The following is a 23,843-nucleotide window of genomic DNA, read 5'->3' on the forward strand; positions in this document are numbered from 1 at the left end:
CCCTGTCACATTCTAATAGTCCTCTTGCTGGGCAGATTTATTTCCTGTGTTCAAAGAGGTACTCTTTCTAAAAAAAAAAAAACATTTTGAAGCCATAATATTAATTAAATAGCTTTAGAGGTACCTGTAATTGAAAGATACCCCTGTTTGCTGCCTGTGACAGTACTGTGTAAAATATTGGGCTTTAGGCAAACTATACTTTTTCCTGTTATGCAGTTGAGAGGTTTGTTGTGTTAAGGGCTGACAGTATTTCTTCCACTGCTGGCCTGTCAATAGGACTCTTGCAGCGATGGGAGAACATCACTTTCCCCTGCTCATCCAGAACAAAGTCTCCTCCAAGCTGAAATAAATGCAACATTTAATTCAGTAATGTCTCTAGTTTAAGATATGGATTCTCAAAATAATACCAACAGGGCAACATATGGGTAACCTCTGCCGTTTTAAATGAATTGCACTGTTTGTCTACTTCTAAAAGGTTCAGTGAAAGAATTTCTTTAAGAGAGACATCCATCCATAGTGTTTGTGTATTGCATATACTGTGAAATTTAGTGATCAGATTCATATCAAATGAAAAAAAAAAACATGTGGTCAATCTGAAAGCTAAGACAAGAATATTTTAGCTTGAGTATACAAGAAAAGTTGTTATTTGACATGTGCTGTCACTACCTGAAACATGTCATCCTGGATGGATGGCAAAGGCCGAGGGAACTCATGATCAGATAAGATGTAGTCAGCATATAGAAGCATGTTATTAAAGTTTAAAACTCTTGTGAGAGATGCTCCAAGGCCAAATAGAGTGTAAATCTGAAAAAGATTTTCCACATTCTGATATTAATAAAGAAAAGACATTTTAGAAAGCTTTCAGGAAAATTTTGTCACATTTCACATTTAGTCATTCATTCAGTCATTCAGAAAAGTTTGACATACTTACATTTCTGTGTGGATCCAACAGCAGGTCGTACTGGCAGCCTGTTTCTTTCAGCCAGTGTAGTGCCCCCTCTTGGCAACCAAATGATACTACAACTACCCTTACTCCATGAGCGTCCAAGGCTGCCTGTAGCATATTGATGTGTGATAATCTCATCGATTTGTAAACTAATACACAAATTGAAAGTGGTAGAAAGTCAGAAAGTCCTCATTGTAGACAGAGGTTAAATTCTTAATACTGTTCAACCTGTTTGGTCTGCAAGTCGTTGAGGTGTATTCTGCAAAGGAGGCAGGAAAACTGTCGTATCAGGACCAGAAGAATTTTTTCACCTCTTCCAAGGTACTTCCCCAGCATCAAAGTTCTGAATTATACCAGCATAAATGAAGAAGTACACAGGACCTTTCACACAAATAAATGAAAATAGATAGATAGATAGACAGATAGATAGATAGATAGATAGATAGATAGATAGATAGATAGATAGATAGATAGATAGATAGATAGATACGCCGAGTCTAAGTACACTGAACTCACTCTCCAGTCCTTGCATCGACGAGTGACACATCAGATGGAAGAAATCTTGCAGGCTGCACATGAGCTTTGTCACTCATCTCCAGCATACTGTCCAGTTTTTCAAGAAAGGCATCCCACTGCACCTGCCAAGGGGTGAACACATACCAAATCAGCGAGTCAGGAGTGCTCAGTGTTGTCCCTATAACACTTCTATGTATGCAAAAAACAGTATTTTTAAAAAAGTATTTTTAATTTAAATATGTAGGGGTTTAAAAAGAGGGAGAGAGAGAGAGAGAGAGAGAGAGAGAGAGAGAGAGACTTTACTTACACCAAGCTGAAAATAGTTTTCAACAGCTTCCTGGACTTCAGCACAGCTAGAAATTTCAAATCGTGAAGATTTTACTAACAATACAGGCAATTTTAATTTTTGAAAAATTCAGTTTATCACTTTTTTCTTACTGGTAAGCTCTTTTCCATGTAGTCTCAGCCTCGGTTTTCGTCTTCAAAGACATTCTGGTTACAGAAAATTATACATTAGTTAGACAAGTACACATGACTTTTGAAATGACCATGTGAGGACGCTTTCGCTGGAATTACAGGTTAGGTTGTTTTACATACCCAAGAAAACATACAAATCAAGAAAATACATGCATTTATTTCGCTAATATCGTATCTGCCGTGATCGTTTCAGTACGCGCAACACTGCAACTCCGACACGTATGATTGGAGTTTACTCAAGTAACATTAAATTTGTAATTAGTCTAAGCAGCTATCAACATCCACTTGGTCTTTCATTTAAGAGGCATGTATTATTATATTGGGGACTACCTTTTGTACATCTCAGCACCTGCTTCGATCAGTCCCAACAAACATTTAGGATTTTCAATGCTAATTTTCTTCTGTATAAACTCTTGCAGAGAACCTGGAAAAAAACAACAGATTTTTTAAGTGGAAAATATTTTGCTGACATCAGCATTGTCTGAGGAATACTGTATTGCCCAGAAAGCAGAGCGTGGAACAAAACATAAGGAGACACAACTGAAAACAAACGAAGCGATAGGCTACCGTGTCTGCTCTCATTTTCCGCGATATCTAATAAATTTCTTCCGGTGTCCACGAAGGATGACAAAATATCAGCTATGGCATGGGACGACAGTGGTTCTCTTTCTGCCATTTTTCCGATCTCACAATTGGGTGTCTGTGCCAAAGTCCAAAAAGTAAATAGTACGTAACTCAAATAGGCGATGATACTTCACATTGTAGTTTATGTATTAATAATGACGTCCACAGCTGTACAGAACTTAACCTTAAAATAAAGGGTCACTTACTTTCTGAGGACCTGGAAAATATTATTCAGCAATAACCTACGTGTTGCAGTGCCTCTCGTGATAGGACTATGAACTTACAACTTGTTACACTGCGAGGCAGCCAAATATAAATATATTTGTGTGCGTGTGTGTGTGTCTTTGTGTGTAAATAATAAGCAAGGTATAATTTGTTGCATTGTTCTTTCAACCATGGTGGGAAACGTGTGTTCTTCCTAATTTTAGGGGAAGGGTATGTTTTAAGAGCATGGCATATGTGCAGCGTTAATGCAATCAATGCTGAGTAAAACAAACAAACAAACAAACAAACAAACAAAAATCATAAACATTTTATTATAATCTGTTTTGACTTATGCAGCTCTTTGTGTTCTGCTGGTGTGTTGTGTTCTTTTTTTAAATAATTTTATGTATTTTTTTTATATTTTATGTATTAAAGGCTCATCATGGCTACTTATGTATTTCTGTGTTGCATTATGTGGGTAGTATGAGGGCCTTATGATGCATCATAAATCCATTTATACTGCATTATGTATTATTTATAGGATGTGTGTGTGTGTGTGTGTGTCCACAGGCTTTTCATGTTATTTACAATTTCTGTAATAAGAAATAAATACAGTTCTTAGTTTTGTTTTGTTTGTTTGTTGTCCACGGAGTCAGGCTTAGAGAACCCTCTTTTATTTTATACACGTCGGTGATTTTATGAAAAGATTACAGCGATTTTTGTGGTTTGTTTGCAGACTGGTAAATCTTTTGACAAATGATCAACATTCCCAACGTATCTAGTCAACTGTCTCCATTTCTTTGTCTCTCTCCTCCTGAAGTTCATCTGATAAGATTTCTGTTGGCACAGTGATCTCTTCAGTGGAGTTCTGCCTCTCCAGGTCAATGTTTGGCTCTGGTGATTCCAGCTGATCTGGTGCTGTGTCTGTGCTCTCAGAATGTCCACAGGTTTCTGAGTCTTGACTGGACTCTGCAGTGATAGCAAGCTCGTCTGTACTGTGGGAGATAGTGAAGGCTGTGGCAATCTCTTGAAGCCTGGACTGCTGAGCCTTCAGACTGGCCAGCTCTCTGGACAGAGGTGTCTCAGACACTGTGGTCTCACTGAGGGGTTTTTCAGAGGTTGCTGGCTCTTGAGGGACCTCCGCTGTGGACTCTGCTGTAACAGATACAGCCTCTGCATCAGACTGGTGAGGCTCATTGAGCTTCTGGTAAAGGCTTTTCCTTTCTTCCTGCAGTGCCCTACACAGCTTTTCCAGTTTCTGGATTTTTACAGTGAAGAGTTCAAATTCTTTGTCCCTCAAGGTTTTCTGATGAGGAAGACAGAGTGAAAAGCAGAGATGAATCAGATTTACTAGGATGTTGTAAGATTATAGTAACATCTGAACAGATATGGTTCAGGATAAGAGAACTGTTTAACCTGATGGTCTTATTACCATAGATACAAAGAAAGCTTCGCACCTTTGGCACCATGTTACTGTTGGAGCCAAGAGCAATTGATTAAGGCAAAATACAACCGGTAATGGGCAAATGGCAGCCATCACAGACAAAAGAGGACTTTAACATTAACATCAAGCAACGTTGTACGCCTGTTGTCTGTTTGCTTCATGGTATAAAAGGCCGATCACGGTAACAGTTCTCTGAGTTAAGTTTCGGCGCAAGCAGACGTGCTGCCTGATTCCATCACCACCAAATAAAGCTTTTCTCCAAGCGCGCTTTTGGTCTGGTTCGTTTACTTGTAAAATCACAAGAAAATCCAACAATGTGTTGTAAAATATTAGTTTCTCTCTAATTGTTCTGGTCACAAAAATGGTGAACAAGGTGACTTACATCTGCAACCATATCAAGAAGAGCTTTATTACAGCCATCGAAGCGGGATTTCCATGTGAGTGCTTCTTTCTCCAGCTTCCTCATCTTCTTTGTCATCTGTTCAGCAATAATTTTGTATAAAAATGTATTCACCATCTTGTCAAGGAGATTATTTTGTCTGTTACAGTGAAACAGCACATTCTGGAAAGTTCTAGCCTGTAGGGTGACTGCATACTCAAGCAATTGTTAATAGATTAAATAAGGGACAGACTTACCTTGTCTATGTCCTGCCTGAAACTAGCATATACTCCATTGCTCTTTGATACAGTCCCTTGAAATTCATCAAATTTTTCTGAGTATAGAGCCAGCTGAAAAAACACAGAAGTAAGGTTTTAACAACCAAAGAGCAAGAAATTACCCTCAAATGTTTTTTTTTTAACGTTATTTTACCTGAGCCTTCATTTCGTTCTCTTGTTCTTTCAGAAGTTTGATTTGTAGCTTTGACTCTGCAGCCTGCTTCAGCAACTGTGTTCAAGGCACAGAGTTGTGACAAATTGATATGTTATTCTAGTCTGGTATTTTTATGAAACAAAGTATGTCAAAAAGAAGAGTTTGGTACTCTTCAATTCCACATTTGTCAAGAAGATTTAAACTCACATGTTCTTTTTCTATCTTGTGCTTCTCTTCTGCATCTTTCAGCATCATGTTTGCCTGAGCGAGCTTGGTCTCCACCAGCTTTTGCTTCAGGTCTCTGTGCTTGAATACCTTTTCAAGATTCTGCATGGGTAAAAGAATGCACTGATTAATATCTCAGAAATGGCACTGGTCACATCATCAGCCATTGTGAGTTTCATGTCAATAGTTAGATTGCATTTTTGCAATCTTTTGCATTTTTGTTCGGATAATGCAGTTATATAATAAATCAGTGTTTGGTAAGAACAGGGCAATAGTCCATGTCCATAAGGATAATGGAACATGCATTTATGATGGTGCAAATATTCCTGTTTTTAAATGGTCCCATACCGCCTCTCTCTGGTCATACTGAGCAATGAGGTTCTTGAGTTTCTCAGCTAAGTCACTGTTCTCCTGGCACAGCTTGGTGTTGCGTGTGCTGTGCTCCTCGATCTGGGCTTGGATGTCTGTGAGTGTGTTCTGGAAATGAGTGGTGATCTCCTTTCTCTTCAAATCATCTTCTCGACACCTCTGTAGAGTTTCCTCCTGTAACACAAAGAGTAAGTGGTGTAGAGCTGTTAGGGGTCTGCTAAAACCACACCTCATTCACACCTAAAAAATGACATTCAGCCATTTGCAGTACCTCTTAGTAAAGTTGTTCATTTTAAACCATGTAGTCCATCTGTTTAACTCTAAAAGATAATGATTCTGTTTCTCAAGAGGCTGAAGCACTATCTTGTTCAGAAGTTTGCTAAATGCACAAAATGTGAATTTCACTTCATGTTTGTAGCAGGAGTATTTCCATACTTTCTTTGTCTTAAGATTGTATGGCCTTGGGATTATATATGGAATATATAATATGGAATATTAAGTTGCAACATCTCAAATTTCCTGTGAATGGATCATAATGAGCTGACAACAAAAACAATCTTATGTAATAACATAGGGTGTTGATAATATAACACACTGTAATGCAATACAGGCGAGTATCATACAACATATCATACAAAGCCTATATCATCCATCACTTGTCCTGCTTTCTTTTGCCTTTGCTGTGCAGGGAGAAGGAAAGAATCTAATGTTTTTATGGATAAGTAATGCATAGAGACAGAACTCACCTGAACTGAACCTTAATGCAGTTAAATGCAGATGGATGCTCTCTTCATGCACTGCATTTTATATATTACTATAGCTGGACGTGCTTACAAACACATACACATACACATACACATGCACACACACGCACATGCACACACACACACAGTCTATTAGAGGAAAAGTCATACTTATGGTTGCACACATGTGCTCTCCAATTAAAACACTTAAGACATATAGACACCCATGTGCCTCTTTCTTTCATCATCACAAATGCAAATGCATGCTTCCGCACTCTGCCTAACAAGTAGTGTTTGACTAAAACAAAAGAATGAAGTTACATGGAAAAGAAACTGCACCTTCAGAGTCTTATTGTGCCTTTGGAGTTCCCTGCACAGCCCCTCGAGTTTACTGCGAGCCAGGACAGCTCGGCTGTGCTCACTCTGCAGCTGGTCCTTCTCTTTCATCATCTGCATCACCTTTTTCTGAAGCATCTTCAGCTGCTTCTGATCTGCACGATGTTCCTCCAACTATACACGATACATAGACACATGGACAGAACCTTTTCACTATAGCGCCTGGAGTATTTGAAGCACAGCAAGAATAACAATTACGTGTAAGACAAACAGTACTTTTAATTTAAATAGCCTTGACACACTAGTAAATAGTACTATGTTGTTAAATTAGACTGCCATAGAGCATTGATGCATTATAAGGACACTAGCAAGTGCTATGTGAGTTTTAACAGTTGAAAATTTTAACAGTAGATAGCTGCACATACATTTTACAGCTGTTTTTTGATATACTTTGTTTCAGATACACAAATATGCAGCACACGGCAAACTGAATAATGCATTATTTTAGAGACCAAGGGAAAGTGGGCTAAAGTCCACATGGAATCTACTGCTGTATACATATGTTCTCTATCTGTCACACAGTGTGCACACTCACCAGCTCAGCATGCTTTTTAATGAGAGCCTCCAGTTTTTGTTCTGGGGTGCCAAGCTTATTCAGGCTTTGCATGAGAAGTGTAGCCTCTTTCCCTGTAGTAAATACAATATAACAAATGACTTAATTGACAGCACTGAAACCACACTTAAAAGAGGTGATAAGGTGATGACTTCTGATGCAGTGCGATAGTCTGAAGACCAGCATGACACTTCATCTGCCACCCGCCACCCCTCCCCCCTGGCCAACGGAAAATCATGAAAACAAAATCTTTCCGTATTGTTTCCGGGACATTCATTATGCTAGACTCACCAAGGTTTTTAAGCATCTTTTTCTCTCGTTTTTGGTCTTTGGTTGTGCCTGCTTCTTTGGTTTTTGTGACCACCTCTTCCTCCACATCCTCAAGCTGTGTTGCTGGAGGTTCTTCTTGCTGGTACGTGCTGATGATGTCTTCAAGCTGCTGACTCAAATTCTCCGTGAGATCCACAGGCTGTCCCTGGGCTGTATCCATGTGAGGGACATCATGGTTGGTGTTTACGTCAGCAGGTTGGCAGCAGCTTTCCATTCTAATGGAATATTCTTGAGTAGAAAAAAAAAACATGGTTCGGAAGAGCAGATTTAAACCAAACAAATTTTTGTTTCAGAGAAGTTGGATTTGGTCCATTGTTTGAGAAACAGTGTGCTATGTAGATTGTTTGAGATACATTCATGCACACAATGTGTGAAGTTTCTGTTTAATCTCATAAAATAAATTAAATAATAATCTAAATAAGTTTGGTAACATGTATGCAGTGCACCATTTTTCACCATACAATGTTAAAACCGCTTGTCCTGAATTAACAACGCGTATTGGAGCATGAGGAGACGGGGAGTATTTTAGAAGTACCTTCCATATCTGACTGCTAAGAAGTTGAGTTGAAGTTAAGTTCAAAAAAGAGTTACACTCATGAGCCAAGATGGCCTGGAGCATTTCCCAGAAGATCATTTACATTACAGAAGCTATTACTGTAAGTAAAAGCTTTTACTAAATCAAAATGGTACATGTCGGTCCTCACTTTGTAGCTGTTTACCACTGCAGCTCAGGGCTGGCTGCTGATTTCTCCTGTTTATCTGGTTAAATTTAGCTAGTCCCTCCACCCCAATTACTCCCCCTGTTTCCATAAGCATAGCACATGGCACCTGTTCTGGGCCTGTGGTCTATTTTAGGAGTCTCTCAGTATGGTCAAGTTATCTGTTCATTCACGGGATTCTGTGGTTGAAAACAAAGCAACACAAATCTTTAGATTTCTCACAGACAATGTAAATGCACTTACTATTATATTTAAAAAAGATATTTAAAATAACTTCAAGGAGCAATTCTTCGTTTAAGCACATTTAAAGGGACTCTGTTGTTTTATCTGTTCCATTCTATGGTCCTATAATTTTGTTCCTTGCTATCATTGTATAATTTTAAAAAGTTCTCAGATTACATGATCTTTGATCATGTCCTCACTGTTTCATTCTGTAAAAGCTTTAAGTTTGTCTCGTAAAAGCATTTGGTTGTGCTGTGCACCACATGCACAGGCATGGCTTACCCCCTGTCCACACATGCCTTGCAGCAGCATAATAGCCAATCATTTTGCTTTCCATTTTTGAATGTTGCAAACTATGTACTCAAATTTCCAGTTGGAGAACAAGCCAGCTCACACACAGAAAAAGTACTGTAACAGAACATATGCGACACTCGCTCTATTCTAAACTGAAAGGAAAGACTGAGCTTCTACTTACCAGTACCAGCAGAGAGGAAGGGAGCTGAGGAGTGAGGAGAGGTTTGGAGTAGCTACCACGACAAGGACAGCAGCTGTGACAGGCAGACCTCAAAATAATCTAGAGAGACGCGACTAAAACCAGCTCTCAGAAGGAGAGAGGCCAACCACTCAGTTTACAACACACAAGTGTCACAGCACTGCAGTTTTGTGCTCTCTGTAAACAATGTTCCATTTTGTTCATATCAAGCTTACGTTTTGTCAGTACAGTGTTAGCATATACATTCTGAGTGTTAGTATACGCATGCACATTCTCAGCTCGAGGATGTGGACAATAGATGAGAAAAGAGCAGCACATAACTTTGTAGGTATTATCATCCACGTGTTACTACATTCATAAGTTGCCTATAAAGAAATTTCTTAATAAAAAAAAAAGCATTTTTTAATATCTTTTAAGCAGATGTGGCTTGACCTGACGTTGTTGTGTGTTTGTCTGCTGACAAATCTGATTGATCAAAATGGGTTTGCACAGTTGGTTTATTACAGTTAGAAAATAATTAGGGTATCTGTTTTAGTTTATATTTTTATTAAGGGTCAAAACTCATCATCTAAAAAAAAGTGGAAATCATTGTTAAAATAGTTTACGTACTGTTTAAACATCGTGATTTCGTACTGTCAGCTTTTTGACCAACACAGCACGAATCTTTATTTGAAAGGGCGAGTTGATGATGCCTTTCCCCCCACCACTAGAATGGAGAGCTTGAACATTATGGACCTCAGTCTGGATGGAGCATCTGATACTCACATATATAAACACTGACAACAATAGACCCACATCAGATCGTGAAAATCTGATCTGTTGTGCTCATGGACCCTCTTGCCACAGCTCTGACTGTGAAGTCAGTGCCTTCTATGAGTGATATGCCTTCAGTTTAAAATATTCAGCCCCTCTCTGGATTTTAAGGTATGCTTTGAGGACTTGTGACTCTGACTGAATGGGAAGAACAAACAATTCTCTGCCTGGACTGCGACTGGTATGTGGATAACACTGAGGAAGAGCTTTAACAATGAATGATATCTGGAAAAAAAAAATTTTAAATGCACACTCTGAGGAAATTGTAAATGTGAATTTGTTCTCATTATTAGTGTATGTTTTTGTTCTTCTATTGTATTGCAGTTTGAATATCTTTACTGTAGCATCTGTAGAACAGGGAAAAATTCAACTGTGTGGCCAAATGTAAAATAACTATTTCGTGACACCTAGGATTTAAAATTTGACGTCGCTTTAAAACAGGATGTCATGCAATTCTGTTGAAATCCCGTCATTTTTGTGTCATTGTTGATCTAATGCAGAGTAGGTTAGTTCAGCATTTGATACTACATTTTCTATTGCAATGTATCGGTTCATTGTGTTTTTGCCTGTTTTTTCCCTTCGTGTGTTGTACAAGGCTAGGTTTTTTGCTGACTGAGTTCAATGGGGATTATGCGTGGACCACATGTCCAGTCCTATTGTTTATCTCTTTTTGTTGTCTTTTTGTACCTCGTGAGTAAATTGATGCAGGTACCAAAGATGAAAGAGAAATGTGCATTGACAGGGGCTTTGCTCTGCAGCAAAGGTCATTAGGAGCGACAGGGTTTCAGCTGTAGCTCGACACATGCGAGCAGACCGGCAATGAAGGCCAGGCATTGTAGACTGGTTGAACTTAAAGAGCAGGCACAAAACTATGTCATTAAACTACATAAAGAACTTCTATGAGGGATGTGTAAGTATGCTCAGTTGTGTCTGTCATATTAGAATTGTATTTTGTTATTGTGAATGCAACCAATTAAAATGAGTTGGCTTTTATGATGATGAGATTACACATTTATGCTCTTCTGAAATTAGTGCCACACAACAGAATGATGTGTCTAGTTTTGTGTGATTTGTGGGACCAGTAAAAAGATATTTTTGGCAGATGAATGTAATTTTCAGAAATGGTAAGAGATTAAAGGATTTATTAATTATGTTCACTATTGCTCTATTATGGAAATCCTCTAAAATCTTCATTCCTCTTGACATCTTTTAGTTTGATGGCTATCCTTTTAATTCTTTTAAGAGAATGTCAGCTTGTTTGTTTTCACTTGTTTACTTTAGCTCCGGCCACCAACAGTGATTGGTCAGTTCCACACATTGTTCTTCGGTTCTGTGCGGATGTTCTTCCTGGGCGTTCTAGGATTTGCAGTTTATGGCAACGAGGCTCTCCACTTCAGCTGCGACCCAGACAGGAGAGAATTAAACTTATACTGTTATAACCAATTCCGACCCATAACTCCTCAGGTGTTGTTCACTATACCACTGAAAGGATTTCACAAAAGATTGCTTCAGGAAAAATAATAAAGCAAGCTCAATATTAGTGTCACAGTAGGCTATATGCTGAAATTACTATTTGCAAGTAAACACATTTTTTTGGATTCTGATTGCATATCTCTTACTGCAGGTCTTTTGGGCTTTACAGTTGGTGACGGTTCTTGTGCCAGGAGCAGTATTTCATCTCTATGCTGCATGTAAAAATATTGACCAGGAGGATATTCTGGAGCGGCCTGTCTACACCGTCTACTACATCATTTCAGTCCTTTTACGGATCATTCTGGAAGTGGTAGCATTTTGGTTGCAGAGTCATCTCTTTGGTTTCCTGGTCCATCCACTCTACTTCTGTGATGCCAGTGCTCTTGAGAAGGCCTTCAACTTCACAAAATGCATGGTGCCAGAGCATTTTGAAAAGACTATTTTCCTTAGTGCAATGTACATTTTTACCATTATTACTGTAATTTTGTGTATAGCTGAGATTTTTGAAATACTGTGTCGTAGGCTTGGTTATTTGGCCAATCAGTGACCATGCTAGACTTATCTGAAGACTTTCCTGTTTTTCTTGTAAAATTTTCCTTTGATGTTGTGCTTTTTTTCTTTTTTGTATTACCGAGAAACTGTTGAGCATCCATCCAAATTTCAGCACACTCTTCTCTACTAAGCATACTATCTCAGGTAGAATGTGAAATTCTCTGTAGTGTGATAAACTACATCAGTCATCTATGTAAATAGCGTAATGTAGCATGAGACTAACTAGCTTTTTAATGGAATTTTTTTGAATATATCTACCAGACTATACCCTACTATTTTTACTGTGAAATCTGAATAATTAAAAGTGTTTTATTGTCCTGTAAAGCTCAATGTTCATGGTGTCAGGTCTGAAGATTGAAAGACTGATGTTTGAGGGTGTCTTAAGATTAAAAAAATAAAAGCATTAAATCAGTTGTATTAAACTACTCATTCTGATTAAATAATTTTTGCTTGTTTATTGGAACTGAGTGACAGAGCTCTGTACAGTGCAACTGCATGACAAATTATCTTACAAGACACTGCAGTAAACCATTCGCCTTCCCACAACTATCGGTGGAGTTTTTCCTTCAGGTAACTAAGTCACTTTGACAGCTCATTGCATGTAACTGTAAAGTATTGGGGAATTTGGACTTTTTAGACTAAAACTGTTCATCTACGTAGTTTAAACTAAGGCATTAGGCTATACCCAGCAGACTTCTTAGCCTCAAACCTCAATACAGACATTCAATGGACATTTGAGCAACTAGGTATAACACTAGATTGTTTGGTTAATAGAATAATCTGATGCTACCCAAAGTACCTATTAAATGGCTTTATGTATGTTTCAGATTTTTCTAGCTGTTACATTGTTGTAGTTATAGCTGTTAATGTCATGATCACAGCTGATACATGCCTCTGATCCATCTAAAGTTGCAATTTATACTTTTGCTGTTGTCTAGGATAGTTATACTGACAGTAATCTTTGATCCTCATGATTTATGTGTAAGGTGGGGGAGGGAGTTCATACAAATTCTTCATAATTCATACTTATAAAAAGAAAAATCCTACAAAAAACCCTACTGCAGTAACAGTGCTTTATAAATGCTACAATGTTGCTAGGCGACACAAAGCCTACTTACAGACATCACTCTTCATAGTCTAATTTATAGTGTATTACTTTTGTTAAATGACACTTCTTGCCAAAGTATAAATTAGCTTTTACTACTCAAGTAATGCTGGCTTTATAGTGACCAGGCAACACACTTTGATAACTTTGACTTATTGACCTCTGAAAACTTTCAACTGTCCTCAATTATTTCCCTTTAGAATTTTTCAAAGATCAAACTATGGCAGAACCCAAGGTCTGACTTTTTAAATATTACACTTGAACAATTTAAAAAATTAAAAACAACATATTCTGTGCATTATATTTTGATTCTTTTCCAAGCTCTATTAACAGATAGGCTACTCTGTCACTTTGCCAATTTCAGTTGCTCCATAGGCTTGATTGAACATTTTGGTTGCGTAAATACCTCATATTTCCCTAAAACTGTTGACTCTTAAAAGCCTCAGTTTCACCAAAAACTCATTTTTAATCTCTTCTGCCACTCTGTCAGAATTGAGCATCAGCTGCCTTCTAACAAGTGCAAACAAAATTTGGTTCAACACAACATAGGAAATATTCATATTCACCCTTTATATTTGCTGTTATAAAGCACGCTCGCTGCTTACAATGTTTATTTTTGAATTTTAATTTCCTTTTTCATTTCTGAAGGATATTTGCTGTGCGATACAACCTGAATGTATTTCTATTATAACACGATTACATAAAAAAATCAACAAATGATCACAAGAAATAGACAGAGGTAACTTAAAGCTGCCTTTATGGGCCAAAAATAAATAATTGCCTACTTTTTTATGAATTGTGAATGCATAAATATTCAGTATACAAACTGATAAGTTGCCATTATTTTTAAACCAGCTTAATATGAAGTAGCCTATATTAAAAAGAAATCATGAAATTCTAATAATGTAAACATTGCATCAAATTTCCTTCAGCATAAATCTGAGGCAAATAATCTCTAACACATTATTTTAGTATTTTTAACATTTAAATGCAAATACAATTTTCTCCATTTAAACTGATTATAGACAACAGAATCATGGTTTTGCCTTAAAATGTTAGCTATCCACCATATTCTCACTTCCCATGGTCTCATAATCAGCTCCAAATCATTATCTTTTTAAAACCACATATATTCCAAAAATACATAAAGAGTGAATACTCAGATCATTTCAAGTTGAAAGAACATGATTACCACTCAATAATTTATCCATGGAATTGAATATACTACACAGCACTTCATTTCACAAAAACAGAAAAGAAAAAAAGAAAAGGAAAAGACAATAAAACAAAAGAAACAAAGTACAGTACATTTGATCAAATGCTCATCATAGCTGTAGTTTGAATGAAACAGTGTGTGTGTGTGTGTGTGTGTCTCAGTGTGTGTGTGTGTGTGTGTGTGTGTGTGTGTGTGTGTGTGTGTGTATGCGTGTGCGTGTGTGTGTGTAAAATGACTCAACAGTGGCTGGAATGTTATGCCACATATAATAGGATATGACTCAAAATATCCCAACTAACTACACAAATAGTATTAATGGTTTAAATCAAAAGTGCTTAAAGTCATCTTAATGCATAAAATTAAGTAATCCCATTAAATAAGCACAGCCGTTATACACTGTCACATGAATCTTCACAAACAATAATCTAGGTATATAGCACTGTTGCATGAGTGCACAGAAATATAAAGAACAAACAAGAGAAACATTAAAACGTCCAATCTAGATATGCGTCCAAGGATGAAAAAGATCCTGTGAGCACAATTCCATCATTTGACTATCTATGTATCAGTTTTAAATCCTGAATGCAAGTCATGTAACATAATATCAGTAAACAGAATGAATAACAAGTTAAACAAAAATCCAATGCAGATGTATACAGTAAGTAATTCTTAAAACAACTTTGAAATGTAATCCCAGAATAATACTTCAGATTGGCAGGACTCAATATTACACTCTTCATCAAATACATTAACAAGGTACATCAACTAGTTCCTTCTGACAGTTATAGAGGGACAAGAAATTTGAGAAAAGGCACAAGCTTTTTTATATACTGATACTGTGTATGCATCATTTTATAAATGAAAAACAAGGAGGATTTCTCGTCCTCCTGAATGTCATGTGATCCTCATAGACACATACTGTTGCTGCCAATTAAGTTTTTTGTGAATGTTTGTATTGATGTATATCTGTCTGCATGTCTGGATATAGTGAATGTGGATGTCAGACAAATACAGAAGCATGACCGACTATGATATGGTTGTTTCTGTGCAAGTGTATGCAGGGTGATGTGCATAAGATCATCAGCATTCATTTTGCTTATATTGCACCTGTAATCCACAAACTCTTCCACTTAGACTTTATCAGTCTATGAGTTTGTTTGTAGTCCTTTTATCTTTAATATGGTTTTGCATAATGGACTAACAATCAGCTTTCTGAAGGCTTGTCAGGCAGGTCCTCTGAGGTGATTCTGAGGGTTGCAATAGCTTCTGTACAAATCTGGATACTTTCCTCTTGTCTCTTATCCTTACTAATAAGGTATTGGGCTCTCTCTGATTTGTCATGAGTGCAAGAAGATGGCTTGGACCTCTGCTGAGCTATACCATCAAATCCTTGTCCAAGGACCAAGGTTGAAGACTGGTTGAAGCTTTCCGTCTGTGACTGATTACCCTGCAGTGGTGACTCCATGTGATGAGCCACAGAAATACCAGCTGATGGCACATAGGGCACTCTTATTCCACCTATGGGGGCCATTGGGAGAGGTGTCTGTACCTGCTTCTGAGAATGTAAAGGCAGATGGCTGAGAATATCCTTGTGAAGAAAAGTAGGCGAATCATTGCTGCCGGATAGGTCAACAGGAACGTCCAGATTTTGCAGAGTGTTCCCTCTCTGATCCTGAAAACAGAACCATTGAGTATAAAGATGAGACAACGGTTACCAGTCATGCAAAAATTTATTCTAATCTGAGAGTATCTTCTGAGCAATATATGATGTGAATGAGTTTAAACATGAGGCTTCATTTATTGGTATCAAACTCTAGAATAAGACCCCCTTTTGGTCATTAAATATTTGTGTACAGTTTGCTGTGAAACTGCAGTGAATCACCAAAGTCAACAGGATAATGTACACACCCAAAAAAATATATTAAAGTCGTATACCATTCCTGTCTTTGACTTCACTTCAGTGGTTTGCTTCAAAGAAGAAATTTCACATCTTATGCCCCTGCTATGATCCAAATGGGCTCTATGCTGATAAGAACCCCTTCGTGGAGAAACAGCCCGGAGTGCCCCTCTTTGTCTAACCTGAGGGGAGAGTGGTCTTTGCCTAGACATGTCAGTTCCTGGTGATATGGGCCTTGCAGGTGAAAGCTTCCGCATGGGCAAAACATCGCTCCTGATGGACAGATCACTCCTATGGCAAACAGCTCTGACTGGGGATGAATCCTGTACTGGAAACAGATGGCCTCTTGGTGACATGTCTCCGATGGGGCTCAGGTATCTATGAGTGGGAGGGTCACAAACAGGTAACACTGGATGAGATGGACAGGGATGAAAGGTCCTGGGCTGTTCTGGTAGAGACACGGTCAGATCATCCCCCTGCCTGAACTTGGATAGATCAGGTCTTTCCCTTAGAGGATTATTGTCTGCATCCAGATGCTGTCTATTGTGGCTTTCTCCAGCTACTTTGCTAGTGGATGCAACATGGATCTCCATGCTGGAGTGTTTGGTGAAACAACTGGTGGGAAGTGGTCTGTTGATTGCATGGGACTGAGGACTTGTGCTTCTGGAAATAGTTTTTGGTGTGGAGTCACCATCATATTCCTCATCTTCATCATCATCTAGCTCATCTCCATCTTCGTCTCCACCATCAGAGTCATCCACATCTGAAAACTGATGTTTAATCGTTGTATCCACAGATCCTGCAGATCCTCTCTGAGTATCATCTTCATTGTCTAAAGGAATGCAGAGAATTGAAGACATATTCAATTTTACACAACTTGATTCCACGTATTCTTTGAACAAAGCTGATACTCTGCTGTCTCCTAAAAAATCATCACTCGAGTCAAGTTCTTACCTACATCCCCCGCAATATCCATTGTGTTAGTGGACACCCCAAGTTCAAGGCATTTTTTCATGTGAGCTTTTGATTTCATGTGCTTAGTGAGATTCCCTGAGTGAATAAAAAAGATAGTTTAAAAGTGGTTTCTAAAAATTGTGTCCTTGTTCAAAGGAAATATTGGATAAGACCAACCTTTAGTTTTAAAGGCAAAATTGCAGCTTTTGCAGATATAGGGTCTCACGTCTGTGTGGGTACGTATGTGTTTCCTAAGCATGCTTGGCTTCTTACAGCGAATTCCACACTCCTCACAAATGTACTTCCCTCGACCACGACCCCTTACATATACGTAGTCTTCATTGGACTTGAACCTTGGTAAATATAATAGAAACCAAAAATAGCACCTTAATTGGCTTTCAGGCATTCTCAATTTTTGCTTATCAGAATAGAAACATTGTTCTAACTTACCCCCCTTCAAATATCTTGACACGCGCCGGTACAGTCTGCTTTAGTGAGGCTTCACTCTCCTTGCTCTCATTTCTTGCATGTTTACTCCTGTAGGCAATGTCCTTTATTCTTACGTTATGCTTGTCCTTCTCTTTGGAATCCAGTGTACCCTGTCAGTAAAATCAAACTCTGAGGGAGCTACTTGAGCTTATTCTTAAATAATAATGAATGTAATTAACAATTAATATAAGATAAGTGGTGTTTGTAGAGCTACTTTGAAAGTAGTTGTAGTTTACCATGCTACCTATTATTTCACACTAGAGGAGGTGAATGTACTGTAATGCCACACTTGATAAAAAAACAGAGTTGGTGGGATGGGGGAATTGAGAAAGGGGCGTAATTTAGAGCCAAGACGAGGCTGCAGAAACATCAGCTACCCTGCAAAATGAGTCTACTACATTCTTCTGTTCAATACCTACCACAGTCATATTCATGAAAGAAATGGTGAATAAGACAGAAATATCTCTTATCACAGCTCAGAAACAGTGATGCACACTTTGGCCTCCTACTTAAATTTAAATTACCTCCTTTACTTTAAAAATTGAGTGGGTTACCCTGCTCCATGGCAAATAAGTAAACAGTTACTGAAAACAACTGAAAATACTACATCTCACCACAAATATCACACAACTTCCACAAAATACACAATAAGTACAAAATGCATATCGTAGAACTACTTCACAAATTGACTGAAATTGATTGGAAGGATCAAAAACAGTGTGTAAACAGTGTAAGCCTACCTGTTCCTGTCTTTGTCTCCAAATAGTAGAGCTAGCCAGAAGTCCTGGTTGATACATAGCTGCAACTGTATAGATGCTGATGTGTTTCTCCTGTCTGGATCGTAGAAGTGCTAGGACACTCCTGGTGCTTAGATTGGGTGGATTAGGATTATGCCATTTAACAAACCATGCATCATACACAGATGAAAGAGGGGGAGACTGCGTGCTGTTTGGCTTGGTAGTGTTGAGATAGCACCAACTCACACATGTTGTTGTGTGAAGACTGGGAACTTGAGAGAACAGCCTATCACTGGCAATGTAATTTAGCATTAAAGTAGTACCAGAAGTACAACAATGAGTGTCAGTGAACTGTCCTGGCTCCTGCATTTTGTCAATCATTAAATCCTCCTGGGAAATACTGCTGGAAGACAGGGACTCTAAGTTTGGGCTAAAGCTACAGTTTGGTTCATCAGTTTCTGTGTTTTGAGTTAATGGAGATGTCCCATCCTTAGTGAGTGAAACAGTTTTTGGAGCTACAGTAAAACTGTCATTTGGCTTAAGAACTTGAAAGTGAGGGGTGACAGAAGACAAGGGGGTCTTTGAGGGGCAGTGATCTGATAAAAGTGGAGGTTCATCTTTTTGGGATTGTACTAACTTGCTTTTATGTTGAATGTTTTTAGTTTCTCTCCTCAATTTCTCTTTTTTCTCTTTAGCTGCAACATGGTTTCCTAACTCCACAGCACTAAGCTCCTCCACAATTTGACCATACATCATTTCCTCATTCTCTCGTTTTAGTTGCTTGGCTTCAGTAAAGAGCTCAATACTACTTGCAGGAGAGAGCATGCGCTTGTTAGCTCCACTGCTTGGGGCCTCTGTTGTTGAGATAGTTTTGGAGGTCAAGGACAGTGGTATTCCTGTGTTAAGCTTTGCTGGTGATAATTGTTGGTTATGTAATATTCTTCCAGGGTTTCCTGATATATGCTGTGTGGTGACATTTACAAATGTACTCTGTGATGTGGTTTTATTCATTCCTGTTGTTGGATTAATGATCTGAACTTTAGGTTCCAAAATCTGAGACATGCTGGTGTACATAACTTTTCCATAGCTTGGCACCTGCATCTGAATTCTCACAGGAACTGACGAACTACACTGTAACTGATGTGAGCTGATGCACTGGTGGGCTAATACTGGTTTAACTTGTGAGAGCACTGAAATTGTTGAGAGAACATTCATGAGATGTTCAGGACAATCTTCTGGGAGATCCCTCAAGCTCACGTAATGATGAGCGATTTCTTGTGAATCCCCTTGTTCATTTTTCAATTGGTAATACTGCAGGCCATACATATCCTGTGGAAGGTGAGACTGGAAATGAATGTGTTGTTTAGCATATGGGATTTCCTCTGGTTTCCAACAAAGTCCTGTTTGGATTGATTGTTGTAGTGCAGGTCTGTCATGAAACAAAGAATACTGCATCTTCTCTTGGCCACGTGAACATGCTTCCTCTGTGGACTTGTGGTCTGGTGAGGATGATCCTATTCTCATTTGAGCTTGTTCCCAGAGGACCTCTTCTACACCACTTGCATGTTTCATTCCTCCAGCAAATACAAGAAAGGGAGAATCAGGACAAGCAGCAGGAGACAGATTTTGGCATACATGGTCTGAGCTGTCTTGCATAACATTCATGTCCACAGGTTTTTCTTGAGTCCCAATCTCTGGGTCCATACTCAGGGATGCCTGTCTCACCAAACAGCCCCTTCTTCGATCTCTACTTCCACATAGACTTTGATAGGTATCTCCCTGCCCCGATTTGCATGTTGAGGAAAGACTGCCATAATCAAATGACTTACTTCGCAATTCTGGGACCTCTATGGGTGACGTGCAAGGTGACTGTTCTGAGGAGGAACGCCTCATCTCTTTGTGGTGATTCTGACTAGGTGGAGCAAGAGTATGCCCTTCACCTGGAACAGGCAAGAAGTCCAGTGGCTTACATAGTTCATCCTGTTTAGTTGGGAAAGTGATATTTACACTTTCTTCTCTGTCAAGTGACATAGAGAAACTGGAGTTGTGAGAGAAATTGCTCTCTTGACTTGGGCTTCGGGAAAGGCTAGTGCAGGCAGATTCAAAACTAGATTCACCCGAAGAATATTCAATTTCTGCTAAACGCAAACGTTTCTTTTTTGGTGGAAGTTTTTCCACTGGAAACTGTGCCAAAGTCTCACTCCTTTGAGGCCACTGAAACTCCTCCACGTGTTTTTCACGCTGTTTACTCTGTGCTCCTGGTACCTCCTCTGACCTATCAGGCTCTTCAGTAACTCTAATCTCAGGGACTTGGATGCCTGACTGACCAAGTAGCTGCTGAGGCATATGAGACCTCTGAGATACTGCTCTGCTGTTGCCCCACTGGCGTTCTGCCTCAGGTCTTAGGGGTTGATCCACTTTCTGTCCCTCTTCTTCCATGTTAAATGATTGGTTAGTAGCATATTTATGCACATTATATGACTCAAAGTCAACAGACCTCTCTACAGAGCCAAGCCTCCCTATCGAGTTTGTGTGCTGTATTACTGAGATGACATTACTTCCAGCCGTATGCTCCTGATCTTTTAAACCACAAACGAAGTCAAAAACATCTGATTGTCCAGCATTATCTACTGATTTTTGACTGGGAACATCTTCCTCTTCCACAACACCCTTGTCTTTTCTTCGCTTCCTGGTAGCAATTTCCATGATGTGGCTTTGATGCCCTAAACATGATTCATTTTCGGGGTCATTTTCTGTCCCTTGTAATTTTAGCTCTGGTTTCTGCATGCCACAAGCTTGATCACCATGATTGTCTGACTCTGTTTGCCCTTCATGTGCACAGAATTCAAATGCAGCTTGTCTCATTAGCTTTCTCATACTCCCCGAACCACGATAGGAGACATCAATATTGGTCATCCTCTCATCAAATGAGTTACTCCCTCGTAGTCCTTGTGGCATGGCAAGATTTGATTCAGATGATGTTGGCAAAGAGTTGCTCCGTATGAGGGATCCGGTATCCATGGGAGTTTCAAGACATTCAGAATTACTTTGAAAAGGTGATGAGAGTACTGAATCTTGGTAGTCTTCTTCTTGAAAAGATTCTGAATCAACCTTTAGCGACCTGATTATATCTTTCTTTGTTTGGGGAATGGGAGGCATAGTTTCCCCTGTTGCTCTACCTTTGTTCACCATGAAACTCGACATGCTTTCATTTGTGTCTGTCATGCAAGTCTGTACAGTAATTGATTGCCTTGGCTTTGTGCTTGGCTTGTAACACTTGCCAAACATAATTTCTTGGTATGACTTGGCACTTGAACTTGGCTGACTGATCTGATGCTCAGCACTCTCCGAGCGTGAGAAATAACCAGAGTCAGTGCTGCCTTTGCTGTATGAGCTAGGTAGGGTGAGAGAGTGATCTGAGTCCTGGCTTTTTTTCTCTGACAGTCGAAGTGCAAGTCTCTGTTTGATAGTACTAAACTCACCTGCTTGGTCCACCTGAGCCATAGCTGGAGTTGCCATCATTTTTCTAAGCTGCGACAATGTCACTTTTCCTGATGCTGATGGAACATTCTTTTTGAAGGGAGTCAAGACAGATGTTGTTGTAGTGTCTTCTTGTGTTACAATGCTATCCTTTCCCTGGGTCGTCCCACCTCTTTCTTTTAGGTAAACAGAAGTGTTCCTGTCTAAGATCAAGTCCTCTGCCCCTTCTTCATCTGTGTCAGTGCTCTGCTCAGCATCTGAATGTGTCTCAACTTCTCCAGGTTGAAATTCTTCCTCCACACTGACATGCTTAGTGTCTTGCCCTGAAGGTGAAATTAACCTCGCTTTCACTGCATGGGTATGAGATTTCCTGTGTTTGTATAAATTGCTCTTTGTTTTAAATGAGAAACCACAGGGAACACATGGATATGGTCGCTCACCAGTATGAGAACGAATATGCTTCTTAAGCACACTGGGCTTAGCGCAAGCTCTCCCACAGTAGTGGCAAACATACTTTCCAGGCTTCTTTGGTTTTTGCTCCTTTTTGCACAGACTGTCTGATACATGATCATTTTCTAATTGGAAACCTAGTTTGGTGGTGGAAGGAAAGTGAGTTGTCTTCTTTCGAGGATGGACTTTACATTGATCACAAGTCTCTACAGGCTGCACACTTCCAAAAGTCTGTGATGGTGTCAGTACATCTGGATGAGAGTTCTTGCCTTCAGTTACGAATTTCTCTGCGAAATTTAATGTTTCCTCTTTGCCAGTGACTTTGGCCCTCTCTATCATTTTAGGAGCCAAGTTCTGCTCCTCCACTCTGTTTGTCTGTTTGGAACATTTCAGTCCATCAGAACCTTCCAGAGGCTCCATAATTTCAATGTTACTTTCCTTTGTATTAGCAAAATTACATTTGTTACATTATCCTTGATTTTTAGTGATTAACTTCAACGTTCTGAGGTCATGTACCACCATTAGCTTGGCAGACAGATCCTCTCTTAAGTGCCATCACCATTAACATTATCTGCTTTTATGTAGAATCACACTGAGTAACTATGTTGCTGATGGAGGTATTTTTCCAGTGTTTCCACTTTCTCCATGGTTTGGAACAGGTGTCCTGATGTTAGCCTCAGTGTTCCATCCAAAGCTGCAGTTCCATAGTTCTTCTGTAGGGAACAAAAGATTAAACAATACATTTTCTGTAATTACTACTGTAATCGAAATACAATGGAGTGAACTGTATGTGGACAAGAGTGTATGAATATTTCAACATCTGAGGGGAAGCGTGAAAGAGAAGGATTATAGATTATGGTGATTATCCAAATTTAAGACAGAGAGCAGAAATGCTCTCACGGATAAAGGGTAGGCATAATTTCTTTTTAACAAAGCCATTACATCATCATTCATTAAAAGAGAAAGGGAGACATGATAACATATGATTAGAAGGCACAGCAGTGAAATCTGAAGTCTCGTCCTCCTTTGAAGTTTCACCCATTGCTTAAATGATAGATTTTCCAATCATTAATTTATAAGTAATCATGTTTTAATGGAATATACTGGCTTTTCACTGAGTTTTGGAGTCTAATGATCAAAGACAGATGCCGTTGAATGAAAGACTAGAGCGGGAGACTGGACATCATATATAGTGGCATGAACAGTCTCACCATGCACTCTTCCACTAAAAACTTTCATTTAGCTTTCAGAGCGCAAACATTCTGTCACTTCATCTGATGCACAAATTTAATTAAATAAACCTTCTGCGCTGAAAAGAAAAGAAACAAGATAAATCTTTAATTAAAACAACAAAAGAAAGACCATTTTTTTCAGCATGAAATTAACCGCAACATATTAACCAAGGAAATGCCTCTCATTGACATATTTTTAAAAATATGCTTTTTTTAAAAAGGCTTTAGAGAGTGCTACGAGTTTTAAAATGGCAGTTTTTGATTCCCTGCCCTGACAGCGAATCACTTTCAGGGGCAAAAATCATTTCATATGCATGTCCTTGCATGCTGGCTTCAAATGATAAAGCCCACCTTAGGCAGACAAAATAATTTT

General features: G+C 38.9%; 4 protein-coding genes across 4 annotated transcripts; 1 reads left to right on the plus strand and 3 right to left on the minus strand.

Moving 5' to 3' along the window:
* Positions 1–208: 208 nt before the first annotated feature.
* LOC115822802 (prostamide/prostaglandin F synthase-like) lies at positions 209–2,615 on the minus strand. The gene is made up of 9 exons (XM_030787119.1): positions 2,507–2,615; positions 2,270–2,363; positions 1,901–1,954; positions 1,770–1,815; positions 1,463–1,584; positions 1,175–1,289; positions 932–1,054; positions 667–804; positions 209–340 (listed from the first exon to the last, which is right to left on the minus strand). Exons 1-9 carry the CDS (start codon positions 2,613–2,615, stop codon positions 209–211), a joined length of 933 nt encoding a protein of 310 aa, XP_030642979.1.
* A 930-nt stretch (positions 2,616–3,545) lies between these two features.
* On the minus strand, positions 3,546–7,852 carry txlnbb (taxilin beta b). The gene is made up of 9 exons (XM_030773808.1): positions 7,600–7,852; positions 7,291–7,382; positions 6,699–6,869; positions 5,596–5,790; positions 5,230–5,349; positions 5,023–5,097; positions 4,848–4,940; positions 4,594–4,689; positions 3,546–4,073 (listed from the first exon to the last, which is right to left on the minus strand). Exons 1-9 carry the CDS (start codon positions 7,850–7,852, stop codon positions 3,546–3,548), a joined length of 1,623 nt encoding a protein of 540 aa, XP_030629668.1.
* A 2,090-nt stretch (positions 7,853–9,942) lies between these two features.
* hivep2b (HIVEP zinc finger 2b) lies at positions 9,943–22,658 on the minus strand. The gene is made up of 10 exons (XM_030788225.1): positions 19,863–22,658; positions 18,873–19,763; positions 18,312–18,725; positions 17,533–17,681; positions 17,260–17,435; positions 17,083–17,178; positions 16,692–16,960; positions 16,167–16,604; positions 15,461–15,903; positions 9,943–10,057 (listed from the first exon to the last, which is right to left on the minus strand). Exons 1-10 carry the CDS (start codon positions 22,656–22,658, stop codon positions 9,943–9,945), a joined length of 5,787 nt encoding a protein of 1,928 aa, XP_030644085.1.
* LOC115811557 (gap junction epsilon-1 protein) lies at positions 10,757–11,905 on the plus strand. The gene is made up of 3 exons (XM_030773821.1): positions 10,757–10,795; positions 11,167–11,349; positions 11,510–11,905. Exons 1-3 carry the CDS (start codon positions 10,757–10,759, stop codon positions 11,903–11,905), a joined length of 618 nt encoding a protein of 205 aa, XP_030629681.1.
* Positions 22,659–23,843: the final 1,185 nt, after the last annotated feature.

Source organism: Chanos chanos, chromosome 1 (assembly GCF_902362185.1).
Source record: "Chanos chanos chromosome 1, fChaCha1.1, whole genome shotgun sequence".
NCBI classification, from domain to species: domain Eukaryota; kingdom Metazoa; phylum Chordata; class Actinopteri; order Gonorynchiformes; family Chanidae; genus Chanos; species Chanos chanos.